Source organism: Gouania willdenowi, chromosome 11, assembly GCF_900634775.1.
Source record: "Gouania willdenowi chromosome 11, fGouWil2.1, whole genome shotgun sequence".
In the NCBI taxonomy this organism is placed as follows: domain Eukaryota; kingdom Metazoa; phylum Chordata; class Actinopteri; order Blenniiformes; family Gobiesocidae; genus Gouania; species Gouania willdenowi.
Window position 1 is genome coordinate 1,338,378 of NC_041054.1, and position 18,730 is coordinate 1,357,107.

General features: G+C 36.1%; 1 protein-coding gene across 1 annotated transcript; it reads left to right on the plus strand.

The window, feature by feature from the left end:
- Positions 1–1,310: 1,310 nt before the first annotated feature.
- eloa (elongin A) lies at positions 1,311–17,464 on the plus strand. The gene is made up of 13 exons (XM_028460865.1): positions 1,311–1,497; positions 1,704–1,839; positions 6,167–6,223; positions 9,182–9,294; positions 9,439–9,911; positions 10,942–11,291; positions 12,678–12,789; positions 14,258–14,410; positions 14,973–15,070; positions 15,140–15,320; positions 15,848–15,977; positions 16,765–16,913; positions 16,997–17,464. Exons 2-13 carry the CDS (start codon positions 1,768–1,770, stop codon positions 17,056–17,058), a joined length of 1,950 nt encoding a protein of 649 aa, XP_028316666.1. The 5' UTR covers positions 1,311–1,497; positions 1,704–1,767; the 3' UTR covers positions 17,059–17,464.
- The last annotated feature ends 1,266 nt before the right edge of the window (positions 17,465–18,730 follow it).

Consider the following 18,730-nt stretch of genomic DNA (forward strand, 5'->3'; position numbering starts at 1 on the left):
TTGTCATTTATTTACTGCTCTGTGTGCTTTAGAATTGCCCCCCAGGGACAAATAAAGTATTTTTGAATTGAAATGAATAGTGTGTCACTCATTTTTATTTCTTTATCAACATAATTCCACAAATTAACCCCTAGAACAGACAGACATCTTCATTTAACACTAATCTTGCTTTTGGTAAAATAAACATAAATTCATCTCTTAGGCTGTATTTGCTGCTCTGGAGTGAGAAGTATTTTTTAACGCCTTCTGGAGCAGTATTTATTGTTGTTTTGAACATTATCTGTGTTATTTTATAATAAACAATATCTTTAATTTTCAGAAGTTTTGATTTAACAGATAATGGACGTGTGTTGTCATAATATTCTGCTTTATTTATCAATCATTCTGATCAAAGTGTCTTGAATATAAATCAAAACAAAACGTTTCTTCCATGAGGCAGTAAGAGTTAAAGCTATACAATCATATTCTGTTCATTTTAATTAGTTTTTAAACGTACTAATATCAAAGTGAGTGTAGAACAGACTGCATTCTAAGACCTGTGTTATTAAGTGGGTCTACACCAGTGTTTTTCAACCTTTTTAAGTCCAGGTACATGTTTTCATTGAGAAAAACCCCCCAAGGCAACCGAAAATGTAAAAAAAAATGTTTTTGTTGTCTATATTAACAATATGCAGTCATTCGTATCAAAGTGTCTTGAATGGGAGTCAAATAAACAAAAAGAAAAACATTTTTTATGGTGTTTAATATTTTTTCTTTCTAATAAAAAGTGCAATTAACAATAAGCAGTCAGTCTTTTAAACGTGTTTTTAATAGAAATCAAATGAGCAACGACAACAAAAACAAATTATTATTTGCAATTAACATTAAGTAGTTATTCTTATCAAAGTTTGTCAAATACAAATCAAACAAAAAACGAAATAAAATATTTGATCATTTTTTTTCTTCATATTTTGCATAGTCGATACACGTCGTGAGAGGGATAAAAGGTAAGTTTAAAAAAAAAAAAAAAACTTTAAATATGATTAAACCTAGAATTGAACTTTATTAAAAGTATTAAAACTTTATTTATATAATATACTGTATGAACCAAATCATGAAATTGAATAATTTTCCACGGCCCACCTGACAATCTCTGACGGCACACAAGCGTGCCGCACCCCAGAGGTTGAAAATTTTTGGAATTCATAATAGTGTGACGAAAAAAAAAAAAGAACTCCTGTTCGAATTAGTGGGCGGAGTCAAGGAAACTTGAAAGGCAACGTCGAAGCGGTCAGCACTATATAGAAGAGATGAAAGCCAGCAGTTATCAGTCAGAATTTGTCTGAAGATAAGATTGGACGTTCTCAGGAGCAATAGTCTGAAGAAATTAAACCTTAATTATTCTAAAAGAAGCAGGAATTACCCTTACATTTACATTTTTGGTAAATCAGGACTTTTTCCATTTATCCAGGTTTGAAAAGAAACCTAAGAAAACACCAGATAAGCAACAAATTAAAGGTAAAGGTTCTTGAATTTCAATATCAGTCCAACAATTCACTGCCTTTGCTAAATATGTGTCTCAGAAATTCATTACACGGATAAAATATCATTATTTTTAAATGAATTTGATTTTTTAAGTTTCACAATAGTTTCTTATTATAAACAACAGTACTATTTTTGCATAATCAAGAAAAAGGATAAAGTGTAGGTATTTTATTTTGTAGGTGTCGTGTGCAGCAGTGGTTCGTGAGTTTACCAGGAATCAGTTCCGGGTTTCCAGCAGTAAACATGGCGGAGATGCTGATGGAAACGGTGAAGAGGCTTCAGTCCCGGCTCAGGGACAACCCGGAGTCCCGTAAGGTAATCACAGAGGCTCGGTGGTAGAGCACCGAACTTTAATCGGACCGAACCGGGCTAAGAAACTTCTAGAAGTTTGGAATTAAGCAGCGGCTCGAGACTCGCCATGGCTTTTAAATGCTGCGTTTGGGTGCGGGGCTCTGGCTCCGTCATCGCACACTCTTTTTTTTTTAATAAATCTAAATTTAATTTTACTTTGTTAGAAGTTCACACAACAGGCTTTTGACGCTTTGTACATGATTGGGAATACTGTTAAGTGTAAATGTTTTTTGAAATTATTTGAAGAAAAATATAAACAGTCGTATGAATTGTGTTGTCCTTTGAAACCTTAACTATTAACTCTAAATTAGTTTTATTATTATTTTAGTTAAATATTAAGACAACAACCTCTGGCTTTATGTGTTTGACCTTTTTGGTTTATCACAACAAATTTACTATTAATGATCGAATAAGTTCGATATGTTTTATTATTTGTTACTTTAGGCAAGGCACATTTATTTGTATAGCGCATTTCTTACACAAGGCAATTCCAATGTGCTTTACATGATCCATTAAAAACATTAAATCAGCAATAATATGATTTTTTTTAAAAATAAATAAAAAAAAAAACCTCAGTCATACGCAGAAGAGAAAAATTGTCTCACTTGGATTTATAAATGTTCACATTAATGCTGACTTTATTGGCTTTTTCTGTGATAACTTTGCTTCAAGAAATTATAGGTGAGTGGGAAATGGACACGCAGTGAGAACAATAACAATATGTATATTTTATAATAGCAAGTGGGAAAAAAAATCAGGATTAAATGAATGGCAAATAAGGGGGAAAAGCATAATTTTAACATACATAATCAAGATTATAGGAAGTTGAGAGCTAATAGGGGGATTATATTGTTGCGATATCGCAAGAGTATAAAGTTTGAATTAAAAACAAATTTAGAGCTTAGCTGTAAGCCTCTGTATTATAGGAGGGGTTTAACTAACTTCATTTTTAATTATGTGATTACTATGTTACAGACTAACTAACCATAGCTCTAACCCTAAACTACGTTACGGACTAACTAACCATAGCTCTAACCCTAAACTACGTTACGGACTAACTAACCCTAACCCTAAACTATGTTACGGACTAACTAACCATAGCTCTAACCATAAACTACGTTACGGACTAACTAACCCTAACCCTAAACTATGTTACGGACTAACTAACCATAGCTCTAACCCCAAATTACGTTACGGACTAACTAACCATAGCTCTAACCCTAAACTACGTTACGGACTAACTAACCCTAACCCTAAACTACGTTACGGACTAACTAACCCTAGCTCTAACCCTAAACTACGTTACGGACTAACTAACCCTAGCTCTAACCCTAAACTACGTTACGGACTAACTAACCCTAAACTACGTTACGGAATAACTAACCATAGCTCTAACCATAAACTACGTTACGGACTAACTAACCATAGCTCTAACCCTAAACTACGTTACAGACTAACTAACCATAGCTCTAACCCTAAGCTACGTTACGGACTAACTAACCATAGCTCTAACCCTAAACTACGTTACAGACTAACTAACCATAGCTCTAACCCTAAGCTACGTTACGGACTAACTAACCATAGCTCTAACCCTAAACTACGTTACGGACTAACTAACCATAGCTCTAACCATAAACTACGTTACGGACTAACTAACCATAGCTCTAACCCTAAACTACGTTACAGACTAACTAACCATAGCTCTAACCCTAAACTACGTTACGGACTAACTAACCCTAACCCTAAACTACGTTACGGACTAACTAACCTAACCCTAAACTACGTTACAGACTAACTAACCCTAACCCTAAACTACGTTACAGAATAACTAACCATAGCTCTAACCCTAAACTACGTTACAGAATAACTAACCATAGCTCTAACCCTAAACTATGTTACAGACTAACTAACCCTAAAATAGCACCGGGGCGTTATTCGTACGGCTACGTTCTGATAGCCACTCTGTAAAATAAAAGTCAATATCTTATGGAAAAAAATGTCAGTTTTTATAATTTTCCATCTGTAAATGAAATGAAAATGTTGCTAGTGATATAATAAAGATACACAACTAATGATGAGCTTTATTATAACTAAATCCAATCAGTGAGATGAAATGGGGTTTCTGTTTATGCAATAAATGGTTTGGAAAATATTTGATGTCAACAGGACCTTTATAAAGGAGCTAAATGTTTTTCACAGGGTCTAAACCTGTTGGTCCAGACCTTGAAAGTGGGTTACAAATTAGTTTTACAATTCACTTGTTAATTTACGCGCTAAAATAAGATGGAAATAATTTAGTTTCACTTGTTACATTTTTAGTAAATGCTGCACACGTTGATTTTCATTTTTGGGATTTCACTTTTCTTACCTTAATTCAGTTTGATATCAAATCCGTTTAATAGTTTAGTTGTACACCACTAATATAAAGACAAATGTTATTTAGCTTCCACTTTTCCGACAGTCCGTGAATCCATCACGGTAGACGTCAGTACAATGAAGAGGCTTTAACTTGTTATGATCCTTCTTAATAACGCTGGTTTCCATTAAAATTAATGTTTCACACCTCGTTGCTTGAGTTGCACTAATATGTTTTATTACGTCGGGACGGCAGCTTTAAACTCGGTGTTTGTTTTGTGTGTTTTAACCAAACTCTGGGCCGGATTAGCTGTTAGCCGTTAGCTTTTAGCTCAGAGCCCTGACAGATGAGCGACAGCAGGCCGCTGATCCTCGGACCTCCCGCTGACACCGAGCCGACCATGGCTCTCCGAACCCCGGCCTGCTGTCAGGGGCACCACCGTTCAGCTGCATCAAGCAGCCCGGTTGTCTTTAACAGACAGTGTTAGAATTGTTGGGATTAATGGTAATTTTAGTTTTAGCCTCTTGATAATTATAATAATTTAATATTAATAATTTAGCCATCAGATTTATTTGTTAATTAATTATAATTAATTGACATTCATACGACAACGTGGAAACTGAATTATATTCTGTATCCAAATGAAGTGAATTGTATGTTTTCTATAGAATAAATTCTAACATTTTTTTTCTGTTTTTAAAATACAAACAGTGAAATAATACAATTTACATTAAACATAGCTTTTTAAAGGAATATTTTATATTAAAAAAAAAATCATTAAGAATTAGCGTTTGTTCAGTGGGTGATTCAAGGTTTTTGTGTGAAAAGTCCACAAAGGAAGAAAAAGTATCTTAAGGCATCCAATAGAAATGGCAAAAAATAAAATAAAAGGGAAATATACAGGTGCTGGTCATATAATTAGAATATCATGAAAAAGTTGATTTATTTCAGTAATTCCATTCAAAAAGTGAAACTTGTATATTATAGTCATTCATTACACACAGACTTTTATATTTCAAATGTTTGTTTTAATTTTGATGGTTATAACTGTAAGACAGCTGAAACCATGTCTGTCTTACATACGTACTACGTACGTGGTGGTTCTTGAAGCTCTGACTCCAGCTACAGTCACTCTTTGTGAATCTCCATCACATTTTTGAATGGGTTTTGTTTCACAATCCTCTCCAGGGGGCGTGGTTATCACTATTGTTTGTAGACTTTTTCTACCACATCTTTTCCTTCCCTTCACCTCTCTATTAACATGCTTCGACACAGAGCTCTGTGAACAACCAGCCACTGTAGCCATGACCTTTAGTGTCTTGTCCTCCTTGGTCAAGGTGTCAATGGTTGTCTTTTGGACAACTGTCAGGTCAGCAGTTTCACTTTTTGAATGGAATTACTGAATTAAATCAGCTTTTTCATGATATTCTAATTATATGACCAGCACCTGTATATAAAACATAACCCCAATAAATATCAACAATAGAAACTTTACAAATGTTGAATTTCAAATACATTTATTATATTCTGTATTCAAATTAATTTAGTTGTATGTTTTCTATGGATATATTATATCAATTTATTTTATTTTTAAGTAAATAATGAAATTGACATTAAATATTGTTTTTTTTCCCCCCCATTAAATTGCTTCCCACAAATCAAGAATTAGCCTTTATTCAGTGGCTGATTCAAGGTTTTTTTAGCAAGTTTTTTGCATGAAAAGTCCACATTAGAATAAACAGTATTGACAGTAAAAACATTACAAATGTTTAAAAAGTCCAGAAAGTTAATCGTCTAAAACAAAAATGTGATGGTAATTAAAAAGTAGAATTGACAATCGTTGGTTTATGGAAACAATACACAACACTAAAGTGGATTTATATTCGTTTTAGTTTAATTTAGTTTTTAAAATTGTGTTTCTCTTTGTTTTTCTAGCTGCTGAAGACCCTAAAAAGACTGAGGGATGTCCCAATGACTGTGGACATATTGGTGGTAAGTATGTGTGTTTGTAAGTGAAATCTGTGCAGTGACTCAGTGTGCGCACACGCGTTGGTTGTTTGTGTGTAAACGTGTGTGTGTGTGAATTTCTCAACGAAATGTTGAGTTTTTCTCTGTCAGCAGTTTTTCAGTCGAGTCTGAACTTGTCTGAAAGCTGTTAAAGATACGACTCCAGCAGCTGCAACGCTTCTGTTACACTGATACACAATCATCTGTTACACTGAGACACAATCATCTGTTACACTGATACACAATCATCTGTTACACTGATACACAATCATCTGTTACACTGAGACACAATCATCTGTTACACTGAGACACAATCATCTGTTACACTGATACACAATCATCTGTTACACTAATACACAATCATCTGTTACACGGATACACAATCATCTGTTACACTGATACACAATCATCTGTTACACTGATACACAATCATCTGTTACACTAATACACAATCATCTGTTACACTGATACACAATCATCTGTTACACTGAGACACAATCATCTGTTACACTGAGACACAATCATCTGTTACACTGATACACAATCATCTGTTACACTGAGACACAATCATCTGTTACACTGATACACAATCATCTGTTACACTGATACACAATCATCTGTTACACTGATACACAATCATCTGTTACACTGATACACAATCATCTGTCCATAAAAAAGCCTCGTGTGAGAATTGTCGTCAAAATTCAGAGTTAAAATCGTTTAAAATTCCAGTTTCAATAACTAAAGGTTTCTTTGTGCTTCAGGAGAACAAAATGACATCATGTCGTTCCCTCAGCCCCAGTTTGGTTCTTTTTTATTTTATTCTTGGAAGAAGAAAAAAAAGTAAACCACATGTGTCAAACTCGAGGCCCGGGGGGCCCCCAGGGGCCAAATATTGAGCAGGTTGATCTGAAGTGGGCCACAGATTTTTATGTAGAAAGAGTAATTTCAACATTTTTGCCTGAGCTTGCACTTGTACATATATATATAATACAAAATATATAAGAAACCGACAATATCCAAGCAATAAGTGACAGATTCACTTTAAATTTCCTAGATTTTGTGACCAATTTTTATTTTTTTTTCCAAATTACGTTTATTTTTTTTTATTTTTCAAATTCTGTGTTTTCCGTATTAATTTTTAAAAATTCAGTTCTTTTAGAAATATTGATGCATTTTTTTCAGAAAATATTAGTTTTGAACTCCTGCGAGGAAACAAAATAAAAATAAAATCATAATTAAACACAAATGTCTGTCAAAAATAAAAATGTAATGTAAAATTAAATTACAGTTCTCAATATACTCAACAGTGGATTCCGTTTTCATTGGTCGATTCCGTTAACATGGATATTATAGGCTCTAACCCTTCACCTATTGCTGGGATATTGTCTGTGGCTTATGTACTCAACACTTATGTTGAAATTGTTCGATTCCCAACCTCTGCGTCCCACTTGAGATCAAACTTGTCCATATTTGGCCCCATGTTGTTATTGTTGGTTTTGTTCACCTGTTATTAGAGAAAGCTTTAAGCCATTTAAAACCATGTGTGTGTGTGTGTCTTTTGTACACACACACACTTGTTACCCCTCATTTCAACAGTCATTAAAGTTTAGTTTGGTTAACGTCGGCCTGTCCTTGTATTTGTTTTAATATGATTTTTCATGTTTTGGTTCATTTGCTTTTCTTGTGCGTCACACATGATTTATTTGGTCTCTGCTCGTATCTTTATTTCTTTTACGTATGTTTTTTTGTCCTTTTAGGGCTTCACATTAGTTGCTGTGTTGCTTATTTAAGCCTGTTTTTTGTTTTTCTGTTGATTTGAACTGAGAGTTTGGTTCATTTCAATGTGTATTTTAGGACTTTGTTTATTTTTGTTTTTTTACACCATCCGTGTATGTCACTTCATACATGGATGGTGTTTGTTTCTCAATAATTTGACTTTATGGTTTGGGTTTTCGGGTTGTTGAAGTTGATTTTCAATTAGAAGAGGTGAAGTTGGGGTTTTCAGCTACATCGTTGACCTGCTCTACGATTGGAAGCCAAGTATTAAGAATTTTAAGCCTTTTTCTGTTAACAAAAAGCTTGGTTTGATTCTAAAAGTCGACATCAGTTGGAAAAGTTACATTTTCTACAGATTTTGCAAAGAAAAGACCTATCTGAAGTATCGAAACCGAAGCTCACTCGCAGTTAATTCCTTTAATGCCTCAGTTTTTCAGCTTTTGTGTTTTTTACCTGAATAACACAAAATATCTTTCCACTGAGTTTCCTCTTAAACCAGTGAAAATGAGTTAATTCAGCATAAAGAACTAAAATATACAAAAAATCTTATCAATGGAGGCCTGTTGAGCACAAATCAAAACAACGACAAAAAGGCGAAATAGAATTATTAATCAGAGTAAGAACCAACTTCTTTTAAGCTAAAGCTGCTAGCGACGATTGCTATCACCTCCTTTAAAGGGATCCTCCTCTGTTTTTACAAATGTGGCCTAAAACCTTTAAAATGTCCTTATCAGTAGATCTATGTCTAACAAAACACATGGTTTTGCCCCATATTCATTTTATTAACTTTTAAAAATGGGATTAATTTACAGTTCTAGAGCCTGTGTTCCTCCATCTTGAAATCACGTGATTGATGATGTCACACATCCCATTGTTTTCTATTGGAGTGAAACATTCAGCCTGATTTTTAGATCATTTAACAGATTTTTCAGTCAAAATGACAATTTGCGAGGCTGTTGGTTGCTCTAAAAACCAGGAAAAGTTAAAGATGTTGATGTAAAAACAATAATCTATGACCGGTTTCCATGTGAGTCATTAGTCGTTGAGAGAAAAGTCCTGTTTCTGTGCGTGTGACTCATCATGAAGTTCTAGATATGAAGCTGCAGATATCAGTGAGAGAAACGTTCTGTTCCAACTGTTCCTAACGTGTTCTGTGTCCCTCAGGAAACCGGCGTGGGGAAAACTGTGAACTCTTATAGGAAACATGAAGCAGTCGGAGAAGCGGCCAAAAGCCTCGTAACCAAATGGAAGAAACTCGTTCCTCAGACTGCAGACAGGTACGTGTTCCAGGCTGCTCTGTTTAAAACTCTTCCCTGAGCAGATCGCCTGTATTAAATGGACGGTCAACAGCGCTGGCGAGAACCCTGGGCTCCTCCCTGACGTGTTTCACCACCTTCCTGTTGTTTGTTGTTACTCCTCAGAGCCAACAGTCACGTTAAAGAGCCGTCTCACTCTCACAGAGGCCACAAACGCCCCCGAGAGCCGTCGCCTGAGGAGGGAGGCTCCTACGCTGAGGCAGAGGAGAGAGGCTACCACACCATCTACTCACCCTCACCGCCTCAACACAAGCAGTACAGCCCTCAGCAGGAAGGACGATACCAGTCCGACCAGTATGAGAGCCCAGAACCTGAGCCCAGCCCTCCTCCTCCTCCTCCTCCTCGCAAAGACCTCCATCACATCAAACCAAACAAAGAACCCAGTAAGAACCACCACCATAAGGACGGAGAGCGGCAGCGGCAGCAGCAGCAACACACGGAGGTGAGAAGAAGCAACGAGAAGAGCAGAGAGTGGCATCAGAGTCCGCCACAGAAAACTGCAAAACACATGAAGACGACGACGACGAGCGCACACGACAGGAAGGAGGAGAAGAAGAAAGGAGGAGACTGCAGTGAAGGTAGTGCAACATTTTACCGTCTCTAAAAAGCTCCTGTTAACGACAGAAGTGAAAGTAACGTTACTGTAATTGAGTTGCTTTTATTGGTACTTGTAGTTTTTTGAGTATATTTATAAATCAGTAATTTTACATGTACTTAAGTACGTTTTGAAAGAAGTAAAATAATTTGTTACATTTCTACACCCAACCGTTACTGAGTAAATTATTATTTTTGTGTTTTAAAATGATCAACGAACATTGTGAATCTACAAAAAAAATGAAATAACCAGACAACAATCAAACGCATCACATCATAGCTGTCCAATCAGATTAAACGTAATGTATCACACCATAACGACAATCAGATTAAACGTAATGTATCACACCATAACCGACCAATCAGATTAAACGTAATGTATCACACCATAACCGACCAATCAGATTAAACGTAATGTATCACACCATAACGACCAATCAGATTAAACGTAATGTATCGCACCATAACGACCAATCAGATTAAACGTAATGTATCACACCATAACCGACCAATCAGATTAAACGTAATGTATCACACCATAACCGACCAATCAGATTAAACGTAATGCACCGCGTTAAAACAACATTAAATGGAAATTAATTTCAATTCAATTCAATTCAAAACAGCTTTGTTGGCACGAGAAAAAGAAGTTTATATTTATATATTTAAAAAAAAAATTGTACATTTTGACAAATCTTTTATTTTATACAGATGTCTTTGTGGAAAATAATTTAAATTCCAAATGTGGTAGATTTGGTCTATTTTTTTAAAAAGTTTATACATGAGATGTTTACTGTATCTAAGGGAACCGTGGCAAGATTTATGACCAAAAATAAACATGGGGGGTTAAAGTAACTTGTAACATTTACTTTGTACTATTTAAATGAGCTACTTTTTACTTGTATTTGAGTATTTTAAAATTTCAATCTAGTAACAGTACTTGTACTTGAGTAGGATATATTAGTACTCTTTACACCTCTGTTAACGGTTTCTAACTCCTCCTCCTTCCATCAGGACGGCGGCAGCAGAAAGAGACTCAACCACAGAAGGTTGAAGACGACTATGAGACCCCCACCATGTCCTTTGAGTCCTTCCTCACGTACGACGCTCCCACGGTGGTCAAGAAGAAGAAGAAATCCTCCTCCCAGCAGCAGCAGCAGCAGCTGCCACCATCGTCATCTCACAGTCGCCCGTCTCAATCCTCATCCTCTACATTTTCATCATCTCGTGGCACCCGTTCACCTCAGCCTTCCTCCTCCTCCTCTTCCTCCAAATATATCAAAACCAACGGTTCTCAGAGCACCAAGAGGTCCCACCCCGACAGTTCCACAGAAGCTCTGCCGACGCCAGAGAAACGCAGGAGGGTAAGAGCAATCACTCATCCTGGAGTTAGTAACAAAACTATTCCTCTCTGTCTAAAACACGAGGCTCGGGGGCCAAATCCGGTCCATTCGAGCATCAAATTTGGCCCCCGTGACAAAGTAAAAATTATAGAAATTAATTCAGTTGATATCTCAGCACGTCCAAATACAAAAAATTCAACTAACCAGTTTTCCAGTTCTTATATTAGATGGCAGCAGTCACTTTTAATCTCAAAGAACTGTCAATTTTCCAAAATCTGGCAAATTTTCTTCAAATTATTCCATGAAATTACCCCAAATTCCTAAAAGAAGCGATATTTAAATGAAGATCCTGCAGGGACTGAAATACTCACATACTTATATATCATTTATACATAGAAGTTTAAACAAGGGCACATTAATGTTGAATTTACACCTAAAATCTGTGGCCCACTTAAGCTCAAACTGGTCCATATTTGGCCCCTGAACTAAAATGAGTTTGACACCCCTGGTCTAAAACAAGCCAAGTGCTGTTATGACATGTTTGGTCCTTTTGTTGTCCCTGATTGACTCTCATACTGATATGCTTTTATTTTGAAAAATTGCTCATTACTATTAATGGTGAGGTGTCACCGTGCTGGTTTGTGTTTGGCCTTCTTACACGTTAATAACTAAGTTTCTCTACTTCTTAAAGTTAAATGTGGTCTAAAATCTTTGAAATATACTTATTAGTCGATCTACATCTAACAAAACACAATATTTTGCAACATATTTGTTTTATTAACTTTTAAAAAATGGGACTACTTTACAGTTTTAGAGCCTGTGTTCCTCCATCTTGAAATTACGTGATTGATGATGTCACATGGCCCCACTGCCTGTAAACATCTCATTGTTTTTTATTGGAGTGAAACATTCAGCCTGATTTTTAGATCATTTATCAGATTTTTACATCATTTATCAGATTTTTAGATCATTTATCAGATTTTTACATCATTTATCAGATTCTCTAAATAATCAGGAAAGGTTAAAGATGTCGACGTAAACTTCTTTTGTTTACGGAAAGAGAAAAATAACAATTGTGACCCGAAAAATAATCTGTGACCACAGGGGGCGACAGTTCCAGCTCTGCAATTTTGTCGTTGACAAAAAAGCAGAGAAGAACAGCTCTCCTAAAGGACCTTCACTCTGGTGGCTGCAGTTAGCGAATAAAACACGGACTATCGTCCCCGTAGTCCCATTTTTAAATGTTAATAAAACAAATATGGTGCAATATAATGTGTTTTGTTAGACATAGATCTACCATTACGTACATTTTAAAGGTTTTAGGACACATTTGTAAAAACAGGGGAGGATCTTTAGAATGTGACGAGCACTTTCTTCTAGCCCTGTCTAATCACTTCCTGTGCGCAGGTGGTTGAAGAGATGCCGATGCTTCCTGAGATCCCGCTGCCAGCAATTCAGCCCAACTACAGGCCCCTCCCCTCCATGGACGTCACGCCGCTGTCCCCGCAGAGACGCAAAGGTCAGCAGTCACACACACACACACACACACACACACACACACACACACATGATGTTAAACCTCAAGACTTTGCTTTGTTTAATTCCCTTCAAATGAAATGATACACCTATAGTATCCAAATGTAAAGTTTAATAAAATCTTTGTCCAATCTGTGCGTTTAAAGCTGTTCTAACCTTATTGGATGAAGTTATAATGTAAAAGGAGATAAATATATTAAATGACAACAGTCAATGTTAAGATGATGGTTTACAATGTGCAGCAGTATTTAAAATAGCTCAGACAAGGATAAAAAATGCAGTTTTTCTTTTAGTTTTTAACAAATAACTCAGTCACAGTGTCAGTCATAACGTTAGAGAGAAATGTGGAAACAATCACTGAAGTCTGGCCTTCACATATAAACAAAGATTATACATGTAGACCTAATAATTGTTTTAGATCAAAACATATGAGTATGTTTTAATAGAAAATCAACTCTTAAAGCTAAGGTTAAGTTAATACAAGACCTTAACTGAATAGTACGGATTAATAATTCATATGTAAGAAAGAATTAAAACAATTAAAAGATTTTATATGGAATTTCAGGGAATTAAAAAATAGAGAATCACCAAGCCTTTGTTTTTTAACTCAAATTTAATAACGTACAATAGTTTTAGTTCATTATTTTTGACCTAATCCTTTCAAGTCCTTCTGATTGGCTGATTTAACATCATGTCCCGCCCCTTTTACAACCTCAAACCTACAAACTGATTGGATGTGGTGTTGAAGGGACTTTTCTTTTCTTTATAAGGTGATTTAAATATTCAGGTCATAGTTGAATGACGTGTGATCCTAGTTTTTAGACATTTTGTGTTTTTTTTTAATTCATTTTGTCTATTTTCTTGTCAACAAGGTGAATTTTTGTTGCCTTTTTGTGTGTTTTTCAAGTCATCACGTGTGTTTTTGTTCTATTTAGTTGTGTTATTGTTGTCATTTTGTGCTATTTTGTGTGTCTTGGAAGTGGTTTGTGTATAAGTGGTTGTTTGGTGTGTCATTGTTATCATTTTGTGTGCTCTTTGTTGATATTTTGCTGTCTTTTTCTGTGTTTCTGGAGTTTTGTGTGTTATGTTAGGCTTCATGTATTTTCCAACTCCATTGAATTACAATTTTGTTTTGGGGGCCACACAAAATTAGACTGATGACCGCATGTGGCCCCTGGGCCGCCAGTTGCCTTTGTCTGTCCTCGTCCATAGTTTTAATAAAATCACTGATATGTTTCATATTTTTGAATGTAATTAGACTTAATTATCATTTTTCTGATACATTCCCTATAGTTTGTTTCTCTTCTTTTCTACTTTTTCTTCATCTTTAACTCTTTATATCTCCTCAAATCTTCCTCCATGTTTACATTTATTTATACATGTAGGAACAAATGTAAGCTTCATCTCCTCGCCTTGTTTTGTGACCCTCACGTCTCTGTTTTCGCCCTCAGGTCCAGTTTGCAATGACGAGGACGATGCCGGCTTCACAGGAAAGCGTTTGAACTCTAAGATGGTGGTCTACTCGGGGTCTAAGACTGCCTACCTGCCCAAGATGATGACGCTGTACGAGCAGTGTATCCGCGTTCTGCAGAACAACATTGACTGTGAGTTAGAGACTGCTGTGTAGTTCACAGGTCTGCCTGCAGGGGTCAGCATAGAGCAAATAACCCACCTCTTTTCACCATATTTCTTGCTTATTTTGGCCAATTTAACTACATTCACCATTTGTAAAGCCCATTCATTGCCAGTTTAATCTAATTATTTCAACTTATTAAATTTTATTACTATATTTTCAACTTCCTCTTTTATTTATACTGCATTTTATTGAGCTTGATGTGTATTTGAGATACTGAAAGTATAGAATACAGTTGTTTTAGTATGTTTGTTTTAATTAGAAAAAAATATTTTAATCGGTAATTATTATTAATATTTTTTTTAAATAAATTAATAGACATTTCAAGGCAGCCCATATATATTTCAGGTGACCCCACATAGGATCATGACCCCAAGGTTGAAAAACGCTGATATAAATGTTATTTCTAATGAGATTTCTGTTTTTTTTTTTTGCAAACTTAATGATTTTCACAGTTACATGTTAAGTGACGTTAGAGGAGTTAGTAACTATTGTTTAAAATTCACTTTAAATCTCTTTCTTTATGCTTCCAGCCATCGCTGAAGTGGGAGGAGTCCCCTTTGATATCCTGGAGCCCGTCCTGGAGCGCTGCACTCCAGAGCAGCTGTACCGCATCGAGGAGCTCAACCAGGTACGTTAGCTTTCTTTAGCTTTTATTGTGACTTTGCTCAGAGTCGTGTTTCCGCTGCTCCTCCTCCAGTGTTTCACTGAGGACTCTAACGAGCTGTGGCGGCGTCACTGCCAGCACGACTTCAAGCGCGAGTCACGCAAGGAGTACGAGTCGTGGAGGGAGTTGTACCTGAGGCTGCACGATGAGCGTGAGGCGCGACTCAGGCTGTTGACGCAGAACATCACGTCTGCACACGCCAACAAACCCAAAGGTAGGCAAATCCTCCATCTTTAATAACTCAGTAACTTCATCAGAAAGGAGTAAAAACACTGTTTGAGACCATTTTATTAACCTGTAGTGGAAATGTGTTTAATGTATTACTAATAAATAAAATGTGTACCTTATTTTATTAAAAAAAATACATTAAAATGACTTTTTAGAACGATTTTATACCTTGGGGCATAAACTATGGAGAGTGAAAAGCCAATGGTTGATATTAAGTGTAAGAAAAAATGGAAAAAGTTTAACTTTTTAAAAAAATGTAATTTGACAGTTTGATAAACATACCACTTGTTTTTGATATTTGAGTTACAGTTAGTTACCATTTACTTATTCTCGCAAGTTTAAAGAAAATTAAATACATTTTATACTTAAAGGAGAGATTTGTAATTATTTATATCATGGTATATCGTGATGTAAATCATATTATTTAATTGGCATTGTGCTTGTTATTTATTCTTCTTTAAACTCTGCTAGAGAATTAATTTCTGTCTCTTTCCCTCTACCTTTCCTTTGCAGTGCGACAAGCGAAAATCGCGTTTGAAGACTCGTTCGCTAAACCACCACGAGACGTACGGCGCCGGCAGGAGAAGTTTGGCACTACCAGCGGATCATCAGCCGCCTCTACCTTCGCTGCGTGTCCCATCAAGTGAGTGAAAGGAAGAGTTGGAGCTTTAGAACAAAGGATGTGTCAGTAGTTGGTCAGGAAATGTAGTAAATGAGACAGAGCGAGTGACCAGACCCAAGTCCAAGTACGGGTTCATAGGCACGGCACTGAGACGCTTTTCCATATAGCATCTTTATTATCCTTTATTCATACATTTTGGGACAAAACTGTCCCCAGATAGTATACATCTGGGTTAAAAACTGTCCCTAGATAGTATACATCTGGGTTAAAAAATGTCCCTAGATAGTATACATCTGGGTTAAAAAATGTCCCTAGATAGTATACATCTGGGTTAAAAAATGTCCCTAGATAGTATACATCTGGGTTAAAAAATGTCCCTAGATAGTATACATCTGGGTTAAAAAATGTCCCTAGATAGTATACATCTGGGTTAAAAAAATGTCCCTAGATAGTATACATCTGGGTTAAAAAATGTCCCTAGATAGTATACATCTGGGTTAAAAATGTCCACATATAGTATACATCTGGGTTAAAAAATGTCCACATATAGTATACATCTGGGTTAAAAAATGTCCACATATAGTATCCATCTGGGTATTTCTTGTGTTTCCAATATTATTGCACTACATGCTAATTTTTAAGTCAAACTTATGCTAGTATGACATTTACGACACAGTTTAAGTCTTTATCTGATCAACAATGATCGTCTCCTGCAGCTTTAAATGGTTTTTAGTGAGTTTTTGGTTTTTCAGGCTCATTACATTTTCCAATCGAGTGCTTTAATTTGTGCTTTCATTGTTGTTGTCAGACCTAAAGCCGCCGCCCCCTCTGTGCATCCTGCTGAACCCAGTGGACCCTCGTCGTCCCAGTTTATTCCTGCTCCCAGTTCATCTCGCTCCTCTGGGCCCAGCGCTGCAGCGGTCGGAGCCGTAGCTCTGGGAAAACCACAGCCTAAAAGTAAGTCCCACTAACGTTTGTTCCTCTGGTTTCATCCAAAGTCAAACCAGTCTCACTGTTTGTTGTCTCCTTGTCCCCTGCAGAAAAAGCCCCCATGATGGCCAAAACCATCAAAGCCTTCAAGAACCGATTCTCCCGCCGATAATAATCACAGACTGAATGCATTTAACTGCAGCCATGGATTTGACGTGAAGTCACACACGGGAGGAACATCAGCTTGGTTTTTAACTGTTCATCCTTTTAAATCCTGCTGAAGTTGTGTCGTTTTAATAAAGTCACCATGTTTTTAACGACGTGAAGGACACACATGGCCCGTTACCACCTCCTCCTCCTCCTCCTCATCATCAGTCTGTGTGTAAGTGGGCGGAGCTCATCTTCTGCAACAGTGTGTCTGTCCTCTTGCACTAACAGAACATTATTAGAAGCATCCATCGTCATCAAAACCTACAAACTGTGACCCTGACCTGGTTGGACTCGTTGGATCTGTTTAAAAAAAAAAAAAAAAAGAAAAGAAAAAGAAAAAAGTGTTTCTAGCCGTAAATTTTAAACAGGACAGAAACCTTTAAATACTGTTTTTTAACAAACTGTATGTGGACACATTTGCACCCTTTGATCATTATTTTAAAACCTAAACTACAATTTGAGCTGTTATATTTGTCATATGAAGTCATGAAAAAGAAGTGAACCATGACTCATCGGCGCCCCCATCTGGCTACAGAAAAAGCCATTTTAAAAAAAAGGAGCACTTTAAAAAGTTCACCTTTCTCTGTGCACAGGAAAGAGAATTAAAAAAAAAAAAAAAACACATGTTGGGGGCGGGGACAAAATGTGACTTTTTTTAAATGTGTCGCTTCTTTTATTAATTTTCATCTTTTTAACTGAAACAGATCCAACAGAAGATGTTTTTCAGTTTTTGTGCGTCTCACAGGAGCTTCTGATGCGACTGTTTTTAAGGAGAAAAAAAAAAGGAACAAAAGAAATGATTTGATGTCAAAAAGTAGATGTTTTTTTTTGTTTTGTTTTTTTTCTGGAACACATACATTATGTTTTCCTTACTACTGCGTCTCCGTCTCAGCGACACTGTGACGGTCAGGATGGAGAAAAAGGACGAACACACTGTCTGCAGCTTCAGTGCCAGCTGATGAAATGTATTTATTTTTAACACAGGGACCTGGAAGGAGGATTAACGTAACTTTATTAGATTTAAAAAATGTTCTATGGTCAATTTCATTAAAAATTTGATTCTTGACCCATTAAGACGTCCTGTTTTCTTCTTCTTAGGTTGAATATTGATTAACAATGTGTCTGTGTACCTACCTACTTTTTTCAGAAATGGTTGCAATTACAAATGTTTTTGGTCTACATGTTTATTTCCTTTATATGCATTGGAAAAAAACACCCAAAAAAAAGCCAAAATGTACAAAGTTTTACACAAATTATTGGCAGTCTTTTAAAACTGTGGATAAATAATTTTGTTTCAAGCATGTGATGCTTTTTAACCAAAGATAAACTTTACGCCATTGAAGATTCCATTTAATTGGATCAATATACTGGTTCTGGATCAGTTTGAAAAATCTAATTAGTGTTTTTAATGCGCTTGGGTTTTTGGCATTAAATTAACGCTATACCACAGGTGCTAGTTTTTATAAAAGGGGCGGGGCTAACAGTGCTTGTTTGTGACGCAAGATGTCCAATGACGTCACATGATCTTGTTCTCAGCCAATAGAAAAAATCAATTGTAATAGCCTGTTTCCACCCATAGAGGGCAGTCACACTGACATTTTACAACTAAATACGTCAAATTAAAATACTTCGTT